General features: G+C 64.6%; 5 protein-coding genes across 5 annotated transcripts in view; 3 read left to right on the plus strand and 2 right to left on the minus strand.

The window, feature by feature from the left end:
* Positions 1-402, plus strand: part of EMIHUDRAFT_452808 (hypothetical protein) — a gene marked incomplete at its 3' end in the record, with an annotated part of 2,399 nt that extends 1,997 nt beyond the window's left edge. Inside the window, exon 4 of the mRNA XM_005762128.1 lies at positions 115-402. Coding sequence (XP_005762185.1) covers positions 115-402 — 288 coding nt within the window. The remainder of the gene's footprint in view (positions 1-114) is intronic.
* Positions 403-3,483: 3,081 nt separating this feature from the next.
* On the plus strand, positions 3,484-4,820 carry EMIHUDRAFT_438010 (hypothetical protein). The gene has a single exon (XM_005762129.1). It carries the CDS (start codon positions 3,489-3,491, stop codon positions 4,581-4,583), a length of 1,095 nt encoding a protein of 364 aa, XP_005762186.1. The 5' UTR covers positions 3,484-3,488; the 3' UTR covers positions 4,584-4,820.
* Positions 4,821-5,253: 433 nt separating this feature from the next.
* EMIHUDRAFT_105494 (hypothetical protein) lies at positions 5,254-7,251 on the minus strand (the record flags this gene model as incomplete). Its single annotated transcript, XM_005762130.1, has 3 exons — positions 5,254-6,018; positions 6,130-6,738; positions 6,922-7,251. The coding sequence occupies 3 exons, from the start codon at positions 7,249-7,251 to the stop codon at positions 5,254-5,256; spliced, it is 1,704 nt and encodes a 567-aa protein (XP_005762187.1).
* Positions 7,252-9,179: 1,928 nt separating this feature from the next.
* Positions 9,180-10,660, plus strand: EMIHUDRAFT_105495 (hypothetical protein; the record flags this gene model as incomplete). The annotated part of the gene is made up of 5 exons (XM_005762131.1): positions 9,180-9,709; positions 9,914-10,045; positions 10,135-10,171; positions 10,265-10,339; positions 10,481-10,660. 5 exons carry the CDS (start codon positions 9,180-9,182, stop codon positions 10,658-10,660), a joined length of 954 nt encoding a protein of 317 aa, XP_005762188.1.
* Positions 10,661-12,474: 1,814 nt separating this feature from the next.
* Positions 12,475-13,083, minus strand: EMIHUDRAFT_438011 (hypothetical protein). Its single transcript, XM_005762132.1, has one exon. The coding sequence runs from the start codon at positions 13,007-13,009 to the stop codon at positions 12,569-12,571; it is 441 nt and encodes a 146-aa protein (XP_005762189.1). The 5' UTR covers positions 13,010-13,083; the 3' UTR covers positions 12,475-12,568.
* Positions 13,084-15,288: the final 2,205 nt, after the last annotated feature.

Genomic DNA, 15,288 nt, shown 5'->3' on the forward strand with positions numbered 1-15,288 from the left:
AGAAGAAGGACAAGGACGCGCCCAAGCGCGGCATGTCGGCGCCCGCCCGCTCGCGCCGCACCACACCCCAACTCCCCGCGGCGCGCGTCTCCTCACCCGCCGGCCCGTGAGCAGGCATTCATGCTCTGGATGAACGCCTCCCGCGCGAGCATCAAGGAGGAGCACCCGGACGCAAAGGTGACCGACATCGGCCGCATCGCCGGCGCAAAGTGGAAGGAGATGGACGCCGAGGCAAAGGCGCCGTGGGACGCCAAGGCCAAGGCGGACAAGGAGCGGTACGAGGCCGAGATGAAGGCGTACAAGGCCAAGCAGCGAGCCAGCCTGGCCGCGGACGACTCGGACTCGTCCGAGGCGGCGGCGCCGGCCAAGCCGGCCGCTGGCTCGGACTCGGACAGCGACTAGGCGGCGCGGCCTAGCGATGCATGGGCGGCGGGCGCGGTAGTAGGCACGGGCCAGTGGCCAGTGGCCAGTACAGGGTTTGGGTCGCGCGGGGCGGCCGCCGCGTGTCGCCACGCTGCTTTAGTCGTGTTGCAGGAAACTGGATACCCTCACACTAGAGAAGAGCTACATGTAAAGCCGTGTGCGAGAGAAATCCGGGCTCCCCATGCAAAGCCAAACCTGCCGCCGCCGCCCAGGCCCCCCCACGTGCCCCAGCGCCAGCCCCCACGGGCGTGCACCGCACACATCTCGCACATGCTTGAGCGTTGTGGTTGTTGAGGTCGAGGCCTCCATTTTCTTCTCGTTGCGTGCAGATCTGCGAGCGCCACATGGGGCTGCCAATTCCATGCCGAGGGCCACCCCAGCACAGTCATGGGGCAAAGGGGTCCGCACCTTCGGCTCTGCCCCTCTGTGGTCCACGGAGCCGCTCCTCGCCCGAGACAAGGGCGCGCCGCATGGGGCTGCCAATTCCATGATGGTATCTCCGGTGAGATCCAGCTTCCAGGGCCACCCCAGCGCGCAGACATGGGGCAAAGGGGTCCACACCTTCGGCTCCGCGCCGCGCCTCGACTCCGTCAAGGGCGACCTCAAGCCGTCCTCCTTCTTCTCGTTGCGCGACTCGATCATAAACATTTCGCACGAGTAGAACCTCTCGCTTCCCCTCGGGGGAGTCCAGTCTGATCGGGGGAATTGCCCTACGTCCGCGACCCCTGACGTGCTTCTTGCTTCGATACGACGAATTTGAGACGGGGGGAGAGCTGAGAGACGGCAAAGGAGCGCAAATCAAGATGGGAAAAGACAGCGAGCCGCTCCGATCCGGGAAGGGGGCGAGCCCTGAATGTGAAAGTAGCGCAGACATGCCTCGCGCTGCACGTATCACACCAGTTCACACACTTTGCGGCGACGGACGGAGGAAAGGACCATGAAGACGAAATGGCGGAGGATAGAAAGTACACGTGCCGAACCCTAGGGTGTGGCGTACGGCGTCTTCGAAGGACCGACACGATTCGGGAGGCGCGTCCCGGGAGACGCACAGGTAAGGGACCCCAACGGAATCGGGCCCTGTGACGAACAGGAGATACGGACAGCCCTTGGGGCGGGCATGTGGGGAGGAAAGCTGCCGAACACGTGGGAGGTGATAGACGCGGAGATGTACGCGATCTCGCATACATACGCAAAATGGCGAGCGCGAGCGACGCACAGACGCGGCGGTGCCTAGTACTATGCGACTGCAAACCCGCGCTGCAGCAGATTGAGAATGCGCACCGCAAAGGGATGCCAGAAGGTCTGAGGGACTGGGAGAGAGGCGGTCTCCTAGAGGCGATTGCTTACTATAGATCGCAGCTAGAGGCGGTGGTCTTCGTGTGGGTGCCATCGCACGTGGGAATAGCCTGCAACGCATACGCCGACGCAGTGGCGACAGCATACCTCGGAAAGGACGACACGGAGGACGCCTCGAAGGTGGTTCGGGACGCGGTGCGAACTCGGCCGTGCATGTACACAGTGAGAAGGGAGGCGGCAGAGGACCCGGAGAAGAGGGAGATTATAGTGGACCGACGGACATACGGGCACATACGCCAGAGCGCACTAGCGCACATGAGTGGGTGTGCGAGCAATTTCGAAAGACGGTGCGTGAGGCCGGGATCGCACACGGCAGGGATGGCGGGACGGCTGTGGAGCGAAGTGGCCGTAGCCAGCCTCAAACACCCATGGGACAATAAGATGAGATTGCCAGATGAGAAGGGGGGAAGGACAGGCGAGCCACATTTGACGACGTCGGGGGATGAAACAGCAGGAGAGAGAACGAGGACGAGAGTGGGAAGAACGTGAACGAGAGGTGGCATGAGGTCGCTCGCTGCGAGAATTGGTGAGAAACTGCGAAGAGAGATAGGAAGTGGTAGACGCCCGAGGGTGGGCGACGGCTAGCACCACACTTCTCCGATCCAGGGCCGGGGAGAGAGAGAGAGTTCTTGATACGAAACCACGACGACACACACCAGTCGACTCGCATCGGTTGCCTCCATGAACGGCGGAGCTATTCTCGCGTCCACACCACACCTGGCTCCAACGTGGACACTCCCATAGCTGGGGACACTACTAGGTCACGCATGGCATCAGAAGTTTTATCTCTGGGCCCCGAAAGGCATCTCTAGCAGTGTCGTTACACATGCGCCCTCCCCTCCTGGGCGCATACGCCTCACGTCTCGACAGAGCGTAAGCCCTTGGCGTGTGACGAGACGAGTTCTTCGCCATCGCAGCGAGCAGCACCCCACTCGCCGCAGCAGCCGGAGGCATTGCCGCAGCACTGTCTGCGCCGCAGTCCCGCACCCGTCGACGAAGCTCCCCCCGCGGAAGACCGCGCGTAGCGACGCCTTGACGATCGAGATGAGCGCGCTTGAAGCTCGCCCACCTACTGCCCCTGAGAGTTGGTTACCGAGTGGGATCAGCTCCCCCCCTTGGGATCGAAGCCGCCACACCTCGCACCCAACATCCCAGGCGGGATCAGAGAGAGACTCCGCACCGGACACCGCCCGGGCACAGACCCCCTACCCGTCGGACTACGCCTGGACCCCTCACAGAGCAGCCCACGCACAGGTCACGCATCGGCAGATTTGACACCTGGTTCAGGCGTAGACAGCACACACTGGTCACAGTTGCATAGCCCTGCCGGGGGGGACGAGTTCGCAAGGTTAATATTAAAGAATACAAAGTGGTGACAACCACTGAGTTCTCAGTGGACGACGAGCGTCGACTGAACAGAAGAGCGTCCCCACGACGCCTCGGTGCCTCCCACCGGTGTGAAGTCTCTCTCTCTCTCTCTCTCTCTCTCTCTCTCAGGGCCGGGGGGCTGAGAAGCACACCCAGCGGGCCGGACGGATGATTGGCATCGGGTTGCGGGCAAGAGAGCCCGAGGCTTGTAAAATTCTTTTTGCTCCGAGGTCACAGTGTGGGTTACGTCCCTCTTCACAGCAGTGTGGGGGTCGGAGTGACCACGGAGAGATTCCCGACGGCCAACTTCGGCGTTCGGTCTCCGACCTAACACGACACAGATGAGGCATGTCATGCATCCTGGACCGACCCCGCCCGCAGCTCCGGCAGGCAACGAGCAGGACGAGCAACACGCGGGGCTCCTCTGCCTATCAGAGGTCGCTGATTTGGCACGGCGCGATGGCGGCGGCGAAGCGTCGGAGAGTGCTCGCCGAGAGGCGGCCCGCCACTTTGACCGCTCCTCGGGCCAGTTTAGCAGACCACGCGGCCTAGCCGCGTCTGCGCCGCCACCCAACTTCAACCTCGCCTTCTGCTGGGGGCAGGAGCTGTCGGGCGGCATGAGGCACTGCGCGCAAGTAGTGCCGCGCAAGGCCGGGCCTGCGTTCCGCGAGCGGTTCTGCAGCGAGTGCCGCGCTCGCGGAGTCATCGTCGCCGCCTCCCGCCTGCGGGTGGTGTGCGGCCGCGCGCCGACCAACCAGCACACCGGCGGCATCTGGAACGAGGGCAGCGCCAATGGGTGGCCGCAGCACCGGGTGGTGAACCAGGTTTGCTCTTCGACGGGGCCTCCCCTCGTGATCCTGCGGGAAGAGACGACGGCGACTTTCGCCGGCCTCGCGGCGATGCCGCCCGGGGAGAGCGGCTGGGTTAGGTTTCGCGTCGGGCGAACCCTCGAGCCGCTGATAGGACTGCCCGCGACGCCAGAGCCGCCGCGGATGCGCTGGCAGCCCGCGTGTGCAGCGCCGAGCGCGGCAGCGCCAGGCGTCTCCTGCGCGCCCGCGGCCTCGGGCGTGATGTTGGGGTCAGGCGCAGGCCCGTTTGAGCAGTCGGTGCCTTTCACCACCGCCACCGCCACCGCCAACGCCACCGGCGCATTTGCCCCCGCTCCAATGCCGAACCCCTTCCCCCACACCGACACCACCCCACTACTGTCGCCGATGCCGGCGCATGCGCTGCCGTTGACGGTGGCGATGGCGATGCCTTTGACGCCGTCGCTGCTCTACTTTGGTATCCCGCCTGCACTCCCCTCGCATAGGACGGCAGCAGCTTGGGCCCCTCCAAATCCTTCAGAGGCAACTCCTGGACGATATCCTGAGCGGGACCGGCCTCGCACCACTCCTCGACCGTCCGCACCAGAACGCAGGGACGGGGTTCAATAGCGCACCTCTTTCGTCCGTTTGGGGGGAGGCGCGGTTTCTGGTGGCCTCCGGGAGCCGACGCCGAACACGTCATCTAAGCGGGCCGCGCCGACATCGGCGCTGCTTGCGCGGTACTTCTCTTTGGTCTGGAGGCGATCTAGGGCGCATATCGGCTGGTGGAATGCGCATTCTGATTTGGGGGGTGATACCAAAAGTCAGCACACCATTTCCGTTACGATTTTACAAGCAACTAAGGGCGGGGAGGTCACACTTTCAAGTGGGCCGATAGGACATTTGATACCGAGAGACTCGAGAAATAAATCACACATCACGACATCAGAGTGGCGTGTCTGGCGAGATGCATAGCCGGGGACCGATACACATTATTGATTTATAGTTTATAACCCGGACGATATACAGCGGGGTTCGCAGCCGTAACGTAGGTGAGTAATATGCACACAATAGCACTTTATGAAGACGCACAGTTAGTCTACACGGGTATAGGGAGAGCGACAGAGTTGACATTCCGTAAAGCTATCGCCCCCGACATCGCAAAGCCCCCACGTGGAGGCTTTGAGCCGTCGGGGGCGCCACAATATGTGTCAGGCGACGCGCGCTCAGCCGCAGCCGCTGCAGCCGCATTCCGGCCTCTCAGCGGGCAGCCCGCGGCGCCGCATCAGCGAACCCCGGCTCAGTGGCCGTGGCCCTCGTGGCCGCCCTCGCCCGCGCAGTGCTCGTGGTCGAGGAGGACGAGGCCGATGGCGGTCGCGCCGATGATGAAGAGGAGGAGGCCGCCCAGCCGCATGTTGAGCGTCGTCGCGTACTCGTGCACGCGCGGCATGCACTCGGTCGCCGCGAGCTGCAGGTACACACCGGCGCCGTAGGCGAGGAGGCAGCCGGTCGAGAAGTTGGACGGCTCGGCGGAGAGGACGATGCAGACGCCAAAGAGGACGGACATGCCCGAGAGGAAGTTGAGGCCGAGCGCCATGAAGGGCTTGAGCCCGCCCTGCTCCGGGTTGGTGAGCACGAGGTAGTCGGAGATCTCCTGCGCGAGCTCGTGGTAGACGGTGGCGGCGGTGATCGTCCACGCCATCGACGAGTCGCAGTTGGCAAAGGCGGCGCCGATGAAGAAGCCGTCGACCAGGTTGTGCAGGAAGTCGCCCAGCAGCACGCCGGAGAGCACGCGCACCTTGTTGCGCGAGTTGGGCGCCGGCACGACGGCGGCCGGCTTGGCCGCCTCGGCGTCCGCCTCCTTGCGCACCTCCTGCTTGGGCGCGGCCTTGCCGATGACCGCGGAGACGATCGCCTCGAGGATGAAGGGGCTGACAAAGCCGAGCAGGGTCGCCGAGCCCCACCACGCCGAAGCCTGCGCCTCGGTGCGGTCGTCGGTGATGGCGATGAGGTGGGTCGCCTCGTACAGCATCAGGTAGAAGGCGGCCGCCAGGAGGGCGCCGGCCTGGTGGGGCGGCGGGGTGGGGGCGAGGGTGAGACTGTGGGCGGCGCCGGCCGACTATGTGGGCGGCGCCGGCCGACTAGCGGCGGGCGCGGCGAGGGGTGGGAGGCGTACCGCGAAGGCCGAGGCGAGCACGTTGACGAGCGCCTCGCGCTCCTTCTGGAGCTTGGCGAAGAGGGGCGCGAGGAAGATGACGCCGATGAGCGTGCACACCATCACGATGAAGGCGGCGCCGATGGCGGCGCCCCACCGCTTCTCCCGCTCCTCCGGCTCGGGCATCTCGTTGACCGGCTCGATGTCCTCGCCGCCCGGGCCCTTGAGGTAGTGCAGCGAGCGCTCAAACTCGGTCGGGTAGTGCTGCGCGAAGATGGCGATGTTCTTGTAGCCGCTCGGGTTGGGGATCGTCCACACGGCGGTGTGCGCAGTCGCGTGGCAGTGCTCGTGGCCGTCCTCCGTCTCCATCTCGCAGGGGAACTTGAGCTTGTAGCACGGAGCCGGCGGATTGCCCATCGCAATGCTGATCTCGCCGGACGAAAGAAGGGGGCACTTGGCCTCGTCCTCCATGACCTTCTTGCCCGCGGTCTCGACGGAGTAGGAGAGGCCAGGCGCGTTGCCGTCGAAGGAGTTGTCCACGTTGCCCTGGATGACGGCGATGAGCATCGTGGCGTCGGGGTACTCGCCCTCTTCGTTCGACTGCGCCGACCAGGTGAGCGTCTCGAAGGCCTCGCCCGTGGCCGGGTTGGTGACGTCGAATGTGCCAGACCACTCGATGCCCAGCGGGTTGAGCACGGCGTCGATGACGTGGATCACGCCGTTGCTGGCCATGATGTCGGCGCTGACAACCTTGGCAGCCGGGCCGTCCAGGAAGGTGCGCGTGACGAGAACGCTGCCGGTGGAGCCATCGACCGTGAGCTCGTTCCCCTGCATGGTGGCGACGCGGTCGTTGTTCAGCGTCAGCGCGGTCGTGGCGTCCACCTTGGAGTCAAGGGCGTGCTTCAGGAGGAGGTTGGTGAGGCTGGGCTCATCCGCAAGCAGGTCTGTCAGCGCCGCCCCCGAGAGGACAGCGGCAAACGCGTCGTTGTTCGGAGCAAAGACCGTGTAGGTGCCCGCGGCGGAGAGCGCGGCGAGGACCGTGGGAGACTCGTTGATCGCGGTACAGAGGGTGGAGAGACCGTTCGTGCCGCAGGCGACCTCGGCGATGGTTTGCCCGTAGGCGAGCATGGAGAGGGCGAGCATGGAGAAGTCGAGATCGAAGGCAGAGAGAAGCTGTCGGCTCAAGGAGTGGGGCTCGGCGGACAGCGGCTTTCCCAGAGGTTTCGCTCGAAACGCTGGGCAAAGGCGGCGGATATCACGTGAGCGTGCTCCAGGCTTGCTCGACGCGTACTGACAGGGCGTGCCACCTTACTTGCCGCCTCCTTTGGCGCGCGTTCATACACGCTGGGACACAAGGGAAAGATTTTTTCTTGAGATTTTGTTGTTTGTTTGGAGATTTTTGAAAACCAAGCAAGAGAGAGAGAATCACTGAGAGAGAGATTTTTAGCAATACCAAACAACTCTAACACTCACACGTAATTTGGGGCCTGGAGCCCTGTTCACGCGCGCGCGAGACGTGCAGACAGGGTTGCCAGGTGAGAGCGAATGGCGCGGTTCACGCCTCGCACAACAGAGAGAGAGATGCGCTCTTGAATCACTGTGCGGGTCGTGATTTCTTGTTGGTCTTCAAAAATCTCTCAAAACCAACAAGAAATCTCTTCTCAGAGTAGTGGGTAGTGCTCTCTCCTAAAACTCAACATCCGTCATCCCTCTCTCTAAAACTCTCTCCTACATGCAGAACAAAAAACACGCTAAAAATCTCTCGAGAAGAGTTCCTCTCTTTCTAAATGCATGGCTAGGTAGTTAGGGGCAAGAAAGATGAGGAGTGGAAAGAGCTTCATCGAAGCCGTAGCCCGATGCCGATCATCCGGCTCGCTGGGTGCGCTTCTCAGCTCCCCGGCCCTGGATGTGAGGTTGCCGACTGCACTCCAAGTGCTCCAAGATCGAACGCGAACGAGGTTGACCTAGGTGCGGAGGCCAGGCCGGTAGCATGTAGCCACCGTGAGCCGGTGCGGCGGCGAGCGTGAAAAATAAGTACACAGCCTGGCAGGCCGCGGACTAGGGGGTTGTAAAGGCTCTGAGGCCTCAGACCTCCCTCTGAGAATGGGTCGGACCCCTGGCTTGGCGGCACAGAGGGTTTGACTCTGACTCTGTGCCGCCTCTGTGGCCTCTCTTGGCTGATTTTGGCCTCAGAGGGTCCCCGGCCGAGGGTCTGTCTTGGCGCGGCACAGAGGGCGTTGACCTCAGAGGGTAGCCCCCTCTCGGCAGACAGAGGCGAGAGCCCCGGGCGGAGGCCGGAGCGCCTAGCCCTCCACGAACGGCGCTGACCAGGGAGGGCGGGGAGGGGGCGGAAGCAGCGAGCATTGACTAAGGCGCTATTCTATACGCTTCGAGCGCCCGGCACCACACACGCTTGCTGCTGCTGCAGGCTCGCCCACAGCGCCCGCGCCGAGCCCTGCGCGTGCGACAGCTTCGCGCGGCCAGCGGCGCCGCCGACCCGTCAACTTGAGTGAGGATGTGCTTGGAGCGGCCGCCCGAGGAGGAGGTAGTGATCTCCACATCCGTCCCCTGCTCCAGCTTGGCCATGAGGCGCCGCGGCGTCCTAGTGAACTCGAACTTGAGGTATCCGAAACCAATCAATGGAAGCTGGGCCTGCTGGGGGGGGATTCTCGCTGCTTGGTGGGGGATCACGACAGACTTGAAATACCGCTGAAAACTCCCTCTGAGGAGCAACTCGCGGGGCTTGCCTTGGCGTCTCAGAGGGTCCCCGTAGCCTCAGAGGCTGCGCTGAGAGAGGCTGGCTTGGGGGCACAGGCCTTCAGAGGGTCGGCCCAGGTACCCTCTGAGCCGCTCGTGGACGGCCTCTCTTGGCACAGAGGGTACCCTCTGAGACGCGCAGATCTGGGCCCCCTTGCCTCAGACCCCCCACCCTCTGTTGCAGCCGCGGTGGGCACCTCCGGGCCCCGGGGGCGAGGAAGAGGGAGCACGGTCGTACCCAGAGTGAGCCGGCCCGGGCTGCCTCGCCGCTAGAGTGAGCCAGGCTCGCAGCAGCGAGCCCGCAGCAACTCAGAATGCTGCCGCTGCTCCGCCGCGTGCGAGGGAACAGGCCTGGCCGTCCTCCGTCGGCGAGAGCCTCGTCCTTCGCCGCCACCTTCGCTGAGCGCTCCGCTCGGTACTGGACGCCGGAGAGGCTCCAGGCGCTCAGCGCAGGCCGGGATCTGCCGCTCTCGCCCGACAAGCCAGGCGCCGCGGCGCTGCTGCGCGTCATCGGGCTGATGGGCTCGGACGGCTCGATCGGAAGCGAGGCGGTCCGCAAGTTCCGCCAGATCAACCTGCTGCTCCTCGAGGTCGAGCGCCACCTCGCGCCGCACGCTTCGCGCCCGACTCGCAAGCCGCTGCGCGTGCTCGAGCTGGCGAGCGGCCAGTCGCAGCTCTCGCTGCTGCTCGCGCACGCCGCGGCGCACCGGTGGGGCCGGCCGGCGCAGGTGCTCGCCGTCGACCGCGACGCGACGCGCGTGCAGCGGGCAGAGCGACGCGCGCACGCCCTCGGCCTCTCGCATGCGGTGGTGCAGCGGCGGAGCGAGATCGGGCAGCTGGGCCGGTGCGAGAAGGGAGCACGCGTACCGCCGTCCCCTTTCCCCTTCTCTCAGCCTTCTCGGGCTCCCTCTAGGTGGGAGGACGAGCACGCCGCCGCCTTCCCTCCGAGGGACGGGGCGGCCGCCCCTCCAGGGCAACCGCAGCCCTCCGCCAAGGCTGCACGAGCCTGGACGTCTCCTTGACACGTCCGGCGACGCGTCCCCTGCAGGCCGCCCCACCTGGCCGTGGCGCTGCACGCGTGCGACACGGCCAGCGACGACGCCCTCGCGCAGGCGGTTCGCGCTCGCTCGCTGCTCATCGCTTGCGCGCCCTGCTGCCACGCGCAGCTCGCGCGCCGCTGGTCCGAGCTGCCGGACAGGCACGCGCTGTCGGAGTCGGTGGCGAGCCAGCCCTCCCTCCGAGCCTTCCCTACGCCCCCCCTGCCTGTAGGCTCGTGCAGTCGCACCCTCTGCGGACCATCCACACGGTGCCGCACTTGCGATCCGAGACGGCGGCGCACGTGGCGGACGCGTTGCCTCTGTCCCACGCACCGGCGGAGGCGTCAGCCACCTGTCGTCAGGCGGCGCACGTGACCGACGCGATGCGCGTCGCGCTGCTGCGCGCGGCGGGTTACCGCGTCGCCGCCAACGAGTTTGTGGCGAGACCCAGCAGAGACCTCGCCGAGACAAGCCGATATATAGTCGAGCCCTTTGCCGAGACCTAGCCTCTCGATGTCGCAGAGAGATCTCTCCTCCCGAGTCGGGCCCATGGCGCGTCGACGGCACCCCCCCCACAGGCGCCGGAGCACACGCCGAAGAACCGGTTGCTGCTGGCGGGCCGCTTGCGCGCGGGGGTGCCGGCCACCCGAGCGGCGCAGGAGGAGGGGCTCGCCGAGTACGTCGCCCTCAAGTCCGCGACCGGCGGCGCCGGGATCGCGCTCGAGGGCTTGCTAGGGAGCGTCGGTATCAGAACTTGAGAGGCGGGACACGACGCATGTCGTAGAAGAGACTCATAAATACGTACTGTGCGCCAGAGCGCCGGTCCTCCCTGTGTTGCCGCTACCTCCGCCGCCCGCAGGCCGGATTACCGCTACCGCTTCACACCGCGGGTCCCCACCGCCACCGCTTACCGCGTTTAAATCGCGCGCGCCCCACCGGGCCGAAACGACGAGCAGGAGACCTGCAAACACGCCTGGTCTGACGCGCCGAGGATGGCGACGAGCCTCGCGAACGAGGTCGCGGCGCTGGACGTGTCCGATGACGATGGCCAGCTGCTCGGAACGCTCGCAAGCGATGAGCTTGCATGCGTATGGCGCGCGCTTGCGTCCGATGACCACTTCGCGTTTGCGCTTTCGTGCAAGACCTTCAACTCGCTGCGTCCTCGGCGCCGGAAATTTCCTTGGATCGAAGAGGACATGGGCGGCGAAAATCCGATGGTGAACGTGAAGATGGAGACGCGGCTGCTCTCTATCATGCGCTCGCCGACGCTGCAAGCGTGGGCCGCGTCGGTCGGGGCGCCGTCCATCTACCCTCACTGGGTTGAGATCTATGGGCTGCAAGGTGCGGCACAGTACAATGGGCGGGTCGGCCGCGCCCTCGGCCCACCCAACGACAATGGCCGCGTGCCGGTCGAGGTCGACGCCGGTGCCGGCGAGCTGCCACGACGGGGCATGCACAGTGCGCCCAGCCTGAAGTCCATCCTGATCAAACCATCGAATCTGCACGTGCTCACCTCCCTCGAGGACGAGCTCGTGTATGCGTGCCATGCCGAGGGCGGCGGCGGTCTCGGCTCGTCGTGGACGGCGGTGCTGCTGCCGCGGCTGCACTCGTGCTTCAATCGAGAGGAGGTGACGAGCGACTTAATCGATGGACGGGGCAATCGCAGAGGCCAATCCGTGGATATGAACAATCTCACGCAGTGGGGGATGGCTGGCAAGACCGAAGAGGAGATGGCCGACGAATTGGAACGTACCGCGTTCCTGGGCTTGGTCATGAACCAGGGGACTATCCATTCGCCGCCCTACAAGCGAGCGGCGACGAAGACGCCCGACATCACACCGGATAACAGCTATCCGCTGAGGCATGCGCGGTGGGGGCGCGTGCAGCGCAGCCCCCTGCTGGCAAAATGTGGCGTGCGCCTTGCCATCCAGCGGGTCGAACGGCCAAACGGTCGCGCACGCGGCGCATCGATGCAGAATAAGCTGGCGACGTTTCTGATGATCGACACAGAGAGTGGGTTCGCGCCACCGCATTGGCAAGACGGCATCGGCGACACGTACATCTACCGGGCCCCAGGCGCCGAGGACGGCATGGGCAATCTGAAGCACCTGGACCTGACCGAGCTCGGCTTCATGTGGGAGTACATCAGTGGCGAGCGGGGGAGCGGCGAGTTTGTGCAAGAGGCGAGCACAGCCGACTATCGGAAGCGGCTCGCAGAGTACCGTGAGCGACCAGGCAACGAGTGACGCGAGAGGACTTGCGAATTGAGGCGCGGACGACTCGACTCGACGATCGACGTGACACTTTGGCCGTGGAGTACCCCGGCGAGCGGTGGGTGGATCCGCGGCGCGCTATTTTTTTCAGACGAGTTTCGTCCTCGTCTTCATTCGTGTTTACAAACCCTTGCCCATGACGAGCGCGCCGCGCCTCCAGCGCGGCAGCATGGGCGGCGGCGGATCGAGCTCCTCAAAAAGCCCATGTGCTCACGTGTGTGCTCTGAGATACAGCGCCAGCGCGGGCTCGTTATCGGCCAGCACCTCGAGGGTTTCCCACCCCTCGAATGGCGTGTCCGTTTTATTTATTTACTACCACTCGAACAGAATTTTACCAAAACTCCTCTCTCGCTGTCGCTCGCAATACGCAAGTGTAGTCGCACAACACAAGGCTCAGCGACCGCACAGGTAGCAGCGGGCAGTATGTGCGCCCTCAAGCTTGCACTGCCTGATGTAATCGTTGACCGAGTCGAAGCCAAAATCACGAGCGGCGTGGCGCTCTCGCTCTGCTGCCTCTCGCTCTGCCTTGTCCCGCGCTATCGCCGCCGCCTCGCGGGTCGCATGCTTGCTGGCTCCGATGTTGGCGGCCGGCTTGAGCCTCCCGTCGTCGCCCACAGTCTCGTCATCCGACAGGCTGAGCGACTCCATGTTAACCTGCTCCCACTGGGCATCCTCCGCCGCTTCGCCTCGAGCCTTCTCTGCCAACTCATGCACGGCGCTGAGCCGGCCCGCTTGGCAGAGGTCGGACAGGTCAGCCATGAGCTGCCCAACCTCGCGCTCCGGGCAGATGGACCGAAGATAGACCAGGTACGCCTCGGCGATGCCTTCCGTCATGCGAGCGCGGCGAGCGAGCGCGGCGAGCTTCTGAACGCGGCGAGCTACCGGGCCGAGCTCCCTGATGTACGCGCAGCTGACGCGTCCAGTCTTGCGGCCGCAACACTCATTTATTTTTTTGACGGCCACAGGCGGGAGGAGCCAGGATTTCCGCGAAATCTAAGCGCAGAAAGGAAGCCGCAGGCCAGGCGCCAGAAAATGGCTGACACGAGTGTGAACCGGTGCTCGTGCGACGTATTAAAAAACAAAAAAAGCCAGCCGTCGTACTCGAGTAGATAGAGTGTCAAGCGCAACAACTTCAACCTGCTGCTCCACAAGACGTTCGGCGGCGGCTTCTCGCCCACCGCTGTTCGCAAGCTGCGCCGCCTCGCGCGCAAAGTCGCGCGCGGCAGCGTCGACCGCACGGCCTATTGCCGGCATCACGCCGCCCAATGTCGCGTGCGACGCTCTCGAGTTCGCGCACAACCGCATCCGCAAGTCGTTTGAGAGCATTGCTCGCGCCGACGCCTCGCCCCAGGCGCTCCGCGACCTCGCGTGGCTCCAGGCGCAGCTGCCGACCGAGATGGGCGGGTGCAACATCGACACCGCCTTCACGCGAGCCGACAGCGACTTCTCCATGTCGCTCCTCAAGAACTGGCGCACCCTCGTCGCCCACAACCCCGACTTCGCCCTCGACGAGGGAGGTGCGTCCAAGTACCCCACCATCGCCGCAGCCATCGCCACCTACGAGTCCGCCCTCTCGGACTGGAAGGAGGTGTGCGAGAAGCGCGCCGCCCGCGACAAAACCAAGTACCACACCGTCCGCGGCGGCTACCTGACTGAGTTCTACCCCAAGAGCGTCCCGCTCCCCGGGCCCGAGTCCCTTCCAGCTACCGACGCGATTCTCAATGGCACTTGCAAATCCACGTACCCGCGGCCGCGGGCGCTCGCTGCCATCAAGAATCACAAGGACTGGTTCGCGCACCAGGAGCTCGTCAAGGCGCGGGACGTGCACGTCAAGAACAACCCGTCCCTCGGAGACAGCGCCGTCAACAACCGCGAAGCCTCGCGCTTCGTCTCCGCCTCAACGCCTTTCGCCGGCAAAGCCCTCGATGTCCGTGTCGACGGTACGTACGCCACCGCCCTCTCCTCCGACGCCCTCCAGGACGAGCTCCAGCGGAAGCTCGGCCTTTGGCTCTCCGTGGCGCTTCCCACCCTTCGGGTCGCGCTCGAGCGGGGCATGCCAGTCGATTTCTTTGGCGACTACCTTTACAACAAGGCCCACCACCGGCGGCCCCACGACGGCGTCCTCGCCGCCTGGGCGGACGCGATGCGCGCCCCGGCCAACGCGCCGGTCGTGCACGGTGACAAGGAGAAACCAGAGCTCACCCGGCAGTACAACGAGGGGTACAAGGTCGACCTCGCGGAACCCCACGCTGGCCCGGGAGGATGCGATGAGGTGAATGAAGTCAAGCTCTGGACGCCCCTCCTCAAGACCTCCTCGGCGGGCGTTGGCAACGCCTCGAGCGGCGGCACGCCCGCCTCCGTTGGCCACTCCTACCCCTTCGGCAACACCGAAGAGAAGGCCCGCCGCCTAAACATGGGCTGCAAGGCGCGCGGGCAGCCCGGCCAACCCTTCGACCACAAGAACGGCCACGGCTACGTCAAGGCGCATCGCGGTTTCTACCACGACGCGATCTTTGTCAAGCGCAACAACTTCAACCTGCTGCTCCACGAGACGTTCGGCGGCGGCTTCTCGCCCACCGCCGTTCTCAAGCTGCGCCGCCTCGCGCGCAAGGTCGCGCGCGGCAGCGTCGACCGCACGGCCTACTCGCCCAAGTACTCGCTTTCTTTTATGTCCCACCATGCAGAGCGCATCTCTCTCTCTGTTGTGCGAGGCGTGAACCGCGCCATTCGCTCTCACCTGGCAACCCTGTCTGCATGTCTCGCGCGCGCGTGAACAGGGCTCCAGGCCCCAAATGACGTGTGAGTGTTAGAGTTGTTTGGTATTGCTAAAAATCGAGTGCACTCGCCCAAGTACTCGCTCTCTTTTATGTCCCACCATGCAGAGCGCATCTCTCTCTCTGTTGTGCGAGGCGTGAACCGCGCCATTCGCTCTCACCTGGCAACCCTGTCTGCACGTCTCGCGCGCGCGTGAACAGGGCTCCAGGCCCCAAATGACGTGTGAGTGTTAGAGTTGTTTGGTATTGCTAAAAATCTCTCTCTAGAGTGTATCGCCAACGATCAAACGCGGTGCCACACTGACTGTATTCAATGGTGCTGCGGCTGGGATGCGGATT

Source organism: Emiliania huxleyi (genome assembly GCF_000372725.1).
Source record: "Emiliania huxleyi CCMP1516 unplaced genomic scaffold EMIHUscaffold_69, whole genome shotgun sequence".
NCBI lineage: Eukaryota > Haptophyta > Isochrysidales > Noelaerhabdaceae > Emiliania > Emiliania huxleyi.

Bases quoted from the DNA above. Each gene is read 5' to 3' on its own strand.
- EMIHUDRAFT_438010 (XM_005762129.1), top strand. From the start codon at position 3,489: ATGAGGCATGTCATGCATCCTGGACCGACCCCGCCCGCAGCTCCGGCA.
- EMIHUDRAFT_438011 (XM_005762132.1), bottom strand. From the start codon at position 13,009: ATGACGGAAGGCATCGCCGAGGCGTACCTGGTCTATCTTCGGTCCATC.